Below are 9,153 nucleotides of genomic sequence, written 5' to 3' on the forward strand. Positions count from 1 at the left end.
CTCGACTATCGCATTCATTCGTGACAGCGCAACGACAACGATTGCCAATTATGCTCTGAAACGAAAATATTAGTGTTCATTTTTTATCCGTTTACAAATCGCGTAGTGATAAGCGCCGATTACGTCCTGTTCTAAAAAAAATCCGTCCGTGTTCGCCGACAAGTGCATGGAGATGAGACCGTCGCGCGGCGGTCGGTGAAAGTGGTTTGTGATTTTTGATCGTGTCTTAGTAAGTGCAAGTGTGTGAGGATGGGCGTGGGGCTCCAGCCGCTGGAGTTCACGGAGTGCCTGGCGGACAGCCCGCACTTCCGCGAGAACCTGCAGCGCCACGAGAAGGAGCTCGAGCGCACCAGCCAGCAGATCAAACGCCTCATAAAAGAAGTCAAGGATGTCGTACAAGCTGCCAAACGTAAGTCATACGGCCTCTCTCAAAGGTTTCAAAGGTTTGCTAACTCCAATACTTAACCGTATTTTCCTATTCTATACAAAAAAAAATCCATGCAGTTTTGAGTCATCAAATAGCTATTTCATTGTTGTAACAGTGGTTGAAAACAATATAATTTTTAATATTAATTTGATGACATGACCCAGAATATTTATCTCATATGATTTATAGTAAGTATGGCAGTTCTATGTGGCACTTGTAGAGGTGATAACAATGCAAGTGGGACGGAATGGAGGTGTGAATCTATGTGGCCTTGTGGCTCTCTTGTTATGTAACCTTGTAATGGCTGTAGCACATATTGACAATGTACATCAATACATTTACTTTTGTTATGCATATAGCTTCAAAGTCTTACATATTTAATTTTTTAAACAATTTCTAGAAATATTTCCATTTCAATATATTTTACATTTTAAAATATACTAAACAATTTTCTAATAAATTGCCAAATAAAACACATTATTAAACAAAGAGATAGCTATAGTCTGTAGCATGTATGTGTCAATTTGTTACTGTTATCTGAGGCAGGTGAGTCATGCTTAGTTCATCAGAGTCCATAACGAACACCCACTCAGCTAAAACTTAGCGAATAAAAGTTGAGGCAGACCATGTTAGGACAGCTTATCACTGTCCACCCTTGCCTTACTGCTGCAAGCCAATAGATAGGTTATTTGTGGTCTCTTGTACAAGCCTTTGTTATTCTTATTTTCTTTGTAATAATTGTTTGCATTCTTAGTGCCTTATTTGTTTACTTGTCAATCCTGTTTGGTGCTTATACAGCTTAAGTTGTCGGATATGTTTTCTATGCCGGTCAAGTAATACTGTTGTGACCATTTTTGATATGTTATAGTAATTATGGGATTTGTTTTTGTTGTTGCTGCAATTTATAAATGTGGTGTAAAAAAGTGCTTTCTTTTGTAGTACAGTCAAAGTCTGAATAACTACACAGATAAAGTTAACACTGTCTGTCATGCTCAATGTTGAAATGCTTAACTTTATCAATTAATTTATGCTAATTATGTCTCATTAAAATATTTTATCAAATGAGCTATTCCAGGAAATATTTAATATTTTTTTCTTTTAAACAGATCACATTTATTAGTTCTTGGATAATAATTATTTAATAAATAATAGAAACAATATATTTAATTTCAATTTGGCTCAGTATATGTTTTAATATTTATTGTAATAAATTTAATGAGTGACCACACAATCAATCAACAAACAATACATCACTGAGGCAAACATTGGAGCAATGTTGACCAAAGTACACAAGCAGTGTATTGTGTGGCACACTAATTGTCTTTCAATGTACATTTTGTTTCTTTATTTATAATAAATAAAGAATAATAAATAATATTAATCTACATTTTAATGCATTCCTAAACCAGTCAATCTGAAAAGTTGTTTTCGTTTTTAATTTTAAGTATGTTATTTTCAGTCTATGTATGCTTATTATTAAAGTATTAACAAGGGGCAGTGATAAGCAATATTTACCATATCACCATGCACTGGAACAGCTCATTAGTGAACTGCCGCTTGTTGTAAGTTTGTTATAGTCAGTATTTTTTTACATAACTCTATCTATCTATCGATACAATTAATAAAACTGGAGTGTTTGTATGTAATATAAACATTTTGCTAACATAATATATATGTGTTGCTTACACCGAAAATCCATTTTTTTGATTTTTGCTTGTCTGTTCACTTGTCCCCAATTGTTCCATGTGATCTCCGAAAAAGCTTGGCCAATTTTGACGGGACTTTGAAGGAATAGTAACTGATGCATGCAGACATTTAGTTATTAAACAGCTTGTTATGAAAAATTTCTAAAATTATTAAAAATGAACAAAGGTACACAATGTGACTATATGTGCACTCTGTGGTTAGTAATTTAGTTGTCTAAGTCCTGAACTCTTGCAATACATTAGAGAAAAATTGACATCACAGAATATAGGTGAACCCAGCTTTTGGCGGAAGTGTTTCATTATAGCGAGTCCCCGCCTTGCGCAATTCCGACGTCTTAGGTCTCAACGCATTCATCGTCAATTTATCGCAAGACCGATAGACCAGAGAGCGGCGAGTCGTATATTGAGGCACTTATATGTTTCTATAAGTATACTCGAATTTAAAAAAAAAAACCCTTTGCCATCCTTGTTTACATTCGAAATGGGATATTACATAGTAAACTCACAGTATGTAATGTTCCTGGAAATACCGTAATCTTAGGTTTCTCATGAGTAAAGTTTTACTTCAAAAAACTTTGTCCATAGATATAGGCTTACTGACATGTTTAATTAGATTGTGACTCGATCTTTGTATTATTTTGTAATGACATTCAAAGATACTCGGTGTCAGTGCTGCAGAGCTCAACAAAGCGCGTTTATGTAGCGTGGGATCGAACTTGGGACGTAATCCGTTACGTGATGCATTGTGCACGCAGTTCGCACGGGGGCGGGGGTGGGGCGCGGTTGCGCTTCTCTGCAAATGAGAACGATATCGGCAATATTTGACTAATAATTATAACTTACAGGCTGACGCGAAATTTAAAAAAAAAAATGGAAGACTTCTACATTTACATCGAGAGAGTGGCGGGGAGTAGTTGACCTTCACCTTCACTGTCTCCGTTATTAGCTCATTACCTTCACTCTGCCGACGACCGCGGCTCAGCATTGGCAGCTATGAGACCGTAATCGTATTGTAATGACGTCATGAAAGTTATCTGATTACCATACAAACATCAAGTGATGATCGGCGACTGTCTTTACAGTTATAGTCTGCTGAGTCCGCGTCACGCACTCACTGACCTATCATGTCACACTTACTCTTATGTTCCCTTAATTATAGCTCGACTGTACTTCGATGTTATTTAACAGTGTTTATTGTATGATGAATTCGGACAAGTTACGAGTATTTTGTTATAAAATAACTCTAGAATGGATAATGCTTTTTTTTAAATGCGTGGATTTATTTTTACAAACACAAAATTGTTTTTAATATATCTAAATATATATATTTTAATAATACAAAACAAGTATTCTCGTCCTTCGGATTGATGTTAGTTTTGTAAAACATGAAAATCACAATAAATAATATTGGTTGATAAATATCTATCATGTTGAAGTATTATAGATCACACAAGCTGTTATTATGTTAAATTAAGACAACATTACCTTTGTATGAGATACTGATTGTCCTTTTAATAACAGATTGAATCGTAATCAAACTAGCAAGTTAAATTTTTTTTTTAGATAATTGAGGCCTTATATTACGGCAGAACACCTGCAATGTTTTTAACAGGTGGTAATGATCATTTAGTGCAGATAAAATTATAAATTTTACAGTTTGCGCAATGTTAGTACATAAAGTGCAAGCGAGCGGCGCTGCGCTCACCTTGAGCCCAACCGTGCCGAGCTGCGTCGACTGTGGCAGACGCCGGCTTATGGTCTTATAGTCCGTCCCTTCGTCTGCATCTGTCATAAGTGAACATGATGATATTATTCCTTTGTATCAAATAGTGCTCAACATTCGATACAGTTAAATTCTATAACAGATATATTTTTAATTCAAACATCTGTAATGAAACATTGGTGATGAGATTTGTTTATTGTGGCGGAGTTGGCTGTCCACAGCGTATCACATCCTGCCGATAGCCGGCAACAGGCTGTGTCTGCACGGAATGGTGACGCTGACAGCTGACAGCCTGCACTGTGACTCAGTAGAGCGACGTTATCTAATTAGTACATTTGTGGACATGTGCAGTAGGGGGCGTGACCCCCGATCCGACTCATTTAATTACAACACTGCTATTACTTAATCCTATTAGCATTAAACATTTGGTAATTTAACCTCTTGTGAGTACTGTAGTCTCTGAAATGTGCTCATTCATAAGTCTTTCGTGTCGAGGCATTATTTATTCCGCACCCCTTTTGTTTTAAAGTTTTTAACCATTTGGTTTCAGTTGGTTATTAGTCGATCTTGGGGAAGGCTTCGTCGTTTCATGTTTCGCTGCTGCATCCTTATTTGATTCTTATTTGAAAAAAGGAAATAACTCACAATAGCACATACTATGAGAAGTAACCAGTAGATCCATCCCGTAACAGCAACGACCTCTGGTGACTACATATACTAATCTTTTGGGCGATTGATATGTCACGCGGCGATGCCCCTTTCCTGTGACATTGTTGCTTTATTTGTATTCGCCGCATTGCCACGCTCACATGACTCTATGAACAGTCGTGTGTCCCCCTCACATTTCTACTATAATAATTCAGTCCACAACTGAAACCTCTACCAGAAAGTATAACAGAATTGTTGTTATAATATTTTTATAGGCGGTAGCTTTGCTCATTAGGTAACCGGGGCGTAGATCAGTGGTAATTATGTTGCGTCTTGTGACGCCACTTGTTTACTGACTTGTATGTCTCATAGTTATCCTTAATGTTAATATTAGTACATTACAAACTTACAACACTTCCTATCTACGTCACGGTTTGAACTACAATCTTAATTAATTGTGGCTCCAAAACAAATTAAAAATACCTTGTCTCATGTTTAAAATAGTAGGTGCTTGGGCATGATATATCAAGCGAACATGAGTTGTAATGATACAACGTGCATCTCTTTGTTGATCAACCATCACCACTTAGACATGTATGCATCAATCAGTTTTATCCATGCGTTGTATTGTTTACACCATCTGTTACTGCGGGCTCTATGTAAGGTGTGTTGTGTTGGTGTGTGCAGGTTTGGGCGCGGCGCAGCTGGCGCTGGCGGGCAGCATGGAGCAGTTCGAGTTCGCGTGCATCGGCGCCTCCATGACGGAGGACGAGCGCGCCATCGGTCACTCGTTGCAGCACTTCGCACACCTCATACGCACCGTCGAGGATGAACGAGAGCGCATGGTGAGTACAAGGGATCAACAAGCAGCAGAATCAGCGGGTTGTCTATTATTAAGTAATCCTATCAACCAATAAACGTTCATAAGAATAAGAAGAATTTCAGATTATGTTGCCGGTTTGGAATAACTTAAGTCTCCAATGCTAATATGTTTAGAAACTTGGATTACTTAATTAATTGTGTTTTTATTAATTAATAAATGACTTTTTGATATGAAACAGCTTTTCCAAAGAGTATTAGAAATCATATAATTAATGTGCATGCATTTGCGTATAGTTGTCGTCACTCAATCAGTGCGCATTATGTTAATGTAGGCGAGAAAGTCGCCGCCGCCACCAGCACTGATAACTATGCTATGTTGATACACATGCACATACAATTTAAACTGCTTTTTACCTAGGGTAGACACTAGCCACCTTATTTAATAAGGACCGAACAAAGAACTAGAGTTGATCTAAAAGTAATCATAAACAAAGTGTAAAGAAATGTATGAATAGGTTTATGCAGTATGCACTTCGTTAAGTTTATTCGGGCAACGTGGTTTATAAGAATTGATAAATGTAACAACTAAATTAAACAGCAAGGAAGGATTTATTTTGTTGGGTACATATTGTGTTGTACAACCATAGTTGTATAATCAAAATAAAGCATGTTTGTAGTATATCAACTAAGTTTAATTTTGACGAATCGTTCCTTACGAATGTAAACATAAGTTGGATGCATATTTTAAACAAAAACATAAAAGCGAATGTGCATTGTATAAATATGCAAGTGATGAGTGCCATGTGTCGTGTTGTCGAGCGTGGGAGCAGACTCGGGTGTATGACACTACCTCGACTCCACTGACATGAAAGTAACAGTCGCCACGTGGTAGCGATTCTAGTTGTAATACTGACACCATGACAACGATATTCTGTGTGTCTGTATGTTCGTCATGACATTGCAACAGGTGAAACACCGGTAACCAAAATCTTTGAAGTCTTTTTATTTTTCATACCATACACACGGTAAACTGATTTTTAAATTTGGTCATAAAAATATTTTTTCCTTAAAACTTAACAAGCTAGTTTTACGAAAAGATTAGTACGAAACCTTATTATAGTTGGCTCGTAGCCAGTTTTTATAAAGGCATTTACGTTTGAGCAGGGTTTTAAAGCCAGAGCTTTGTGTGCGGTAAGCCTAAATAGTGAAGAGTAACCTATGTCGCTAGCTCCCTCAGGAGGCTCGGGTCGATATTATGATATTATCTTATTAGGAGCATAGCCTTATCTAGTACGAGGTGTACAGTGCTACTAGAGGGTCTTATCGCCTCCGGAATGTGGGTCAACTACTTACCTGTTCCGCGGAGATAAGTTCATAGTGTAGGTGATAAGGCGCGGCGCGGCGGGTACACACTCGCTATGTATTGCACAATGAAACCGTTACTGTCACCTCTATAGCTGTTGGTCTACCACGAATAATTGTGATAATCGCCTTCTCAAAGTGATCCTGTAAGAGTTCCGTATTTTTCCTTTCGAGGTACAGAACCCTAAAAATTGAAAAGTTTTCGGAAACAATTAGGCGAAAATCTATAATATAATTAGTACGTGTAGGTCAACAAAAACAAGAGTGTGGTGAAATCGAAGGCGGACTTCCGGCTCGACCTTGGCAGCGTTGGAGTGCGCGGGCACCGGTGACCGGTTCACCTCCGCGCACACAAATAGAAAGGACAAATATTATACAAATCGTTCACTTAATGCACTTTCAATGTTGACATTTTAAATTAATATCTGTTATTTTTTGTCAGCGTAATCCTTGAAACAATTTAAATGTAGCATTTAAATATATTAAAGAGATGCGTTTGGCGCTAAAATTATTGTATTCGATGTCGAATTTTGTCGAATCTTGAAACCTTATGTTTTACTGTACATTGTACACATATGATTTCTCCAATAGAAAGAGAAAACCGTTGTCAGTTGCTAATACAGCTGTTGACGTCAGAATAATATTTAATGCGAGGAAAGTTGTTCGTCTCTGAAGAGACCGGTTCATAGAAAGTGAGGAAAAACTGCGGCTGGGGCATGTGCCTACTGCCCACACATCTGTCGCACCATTGATCATAAAATAGTAAAATAGTGCGTAAAAATATTGTTATTGCATTTGTATGTGGATCGAGATAAGTCAATCATGTTACATGCTCCACCTTGTTTCATTACATTGTCCCAAGTTGGTTTTGAATATTTGCCGCTAACTAAAATAACATGTACGCGTATACTTGATGTACATATTCAAAATTGTAAACTATGCAAATTTCTTTTCCGCGGTTTGCAACCCCAAGACGCACGAGTCGCAAGCCGCTCCGCTCATCTGAGACAGCCGCAAGCCGGGGTCAGCGACCGCGCCCGCGCTATCGATTGCACGCGGACGCGGTCGCCGCACATCCTTGCCAATTTGTAAATATAAACATTTACAAACTGTGTGTCAGAGATAACATTTTTCTTGACTGTTTGTTGGCAATTATTTGTAGACAATTTTAACGGTTTTAGATTTTGAAGCAAACGTATTTGATTAAAGACAAACGTGTTGCAATTTTTATGTTATAACACTTTATAATGAGGTAGACTGTAATATATTGTTACTGTAACACACTGTAGTAGTTGTGACAAGGGCGGCAATCACGTGATAACGCGTTAAGTGAGCGAAACGTTACGTGCGACGTCGCTAGTTGTAACTATGTCGCATTTGTCGCAATACTCGTACCTCTCAGAGATAACACTGATGATATAATGATAATGATCGATTGTTCATACATCAGCCCAATGACTATACCTCTACAAACACATATTGACTTGATTAAAGCCAGGGAAAGAGAAATTATGTAACATATACAATTATGTTTGTGTTGTAGCGCCAAAATAGAAATAAATGAACATACTCGGCAAACGTTGCAAAGTTAAGAAATGCTACCAAAGTGAGACAATGAATAAGTGGTAAATGATTTAATTTGTCTCTATCGATTGTGAATTTAATCGGAAATATTATAAACTGCCTACACTACGCCCGTGGAAAAATAGTGCACGACCAAAGGAGCTAGGTGATATTTCCTTAAAAGCAAAATATACAAACAAGATAATTATTTAAAATAATAACATTAATATAAAATGTCATATCGTAATCCTTTCAGCAAGGTTATATACGTAATCGCGTGTTGATTATATCGATAACAATGAAAACTGCGCTTTACAATATTTGAGTACGGCAGGCAAACCTTGATTCGATTCGCACGCGATAATTTCATGAATAAACAATGAAAAACCCGCGCAACAAATTGATAATAAGTTGAACGAATCAAGAGCGGTGCTTCTAAATTCATATTCACACCGGCGAGCGGGATTAAATGGTGATGACGTCATCTACTACCAATTACGTATACGTTCTTGCGATGTCAATCCAAAAGATTCAACAAACCGTGGATTCTAGGCAAAATATAATGAATTTTTAATGTCGCATAATTACATTATAAAACCGTACTCAAGTTCTTTGCGTTCACAGGATTCTTTTGGAATGAATATAAATATTATCTTTATAATACTGTAAATATTATTATACGACTGTAGATTGTATGAACATCCTACTCGAAAGACCATATAGGCTCAGAGGTTGAATTCATTGCTGATTCCATTGCTCATCAGTGATCCCGTATCAGGGAAGCTGTGCCATTGCATTAATGACTCCCGGCACCACTTGAGACGACTCGACTAGACGAGGGGGGTAAAGAGCGGTAGAGGGGGGGGGGCGGTAGCTTGTACATACCGCACCTATGTCCTGAT

General features: G+C 37.5%; 1 protein-coding gene across 1 annotated transcript; it reads left to right on the top strand.

The window, feature by feature from the left end:
- Positions 1 to 27: 27 nt before the first annotated feature.
- Positions 28 to 5,421, top strand: LOC106120562 (rho GTPase-activating protein 26-like). Its single transcript, XM_013315913.1, has 2 exons — positions 28 to 409; positions 5,192 to 5,421. Exons 1-2 carry the CDS (start codon positions 250 to 252, stop codon positions 5,419 to 5,421), a joined length of 390 nt encoding a protein of 129 aa, XP_013171367.1. The 5' UTR covers positions 28 to 249.
- Positions 5,422 to 9,153: the final 3,732 nt, after the last annotated feature.

This window comes from Papilio xuthus, unplaced genomic scaffold (genome assembly GCF_000836235.2).
Source record: "Papilio xuthus unplaced genomic scaffold, Pxut_1.1 DF826949.1, whole genome shotgun sequence".
NCBI lineage: Eukaryota > Metazoa > Arthropoda > Insecta > Lepidoptera > Papilionidae > Papilio > Papilio xuthus.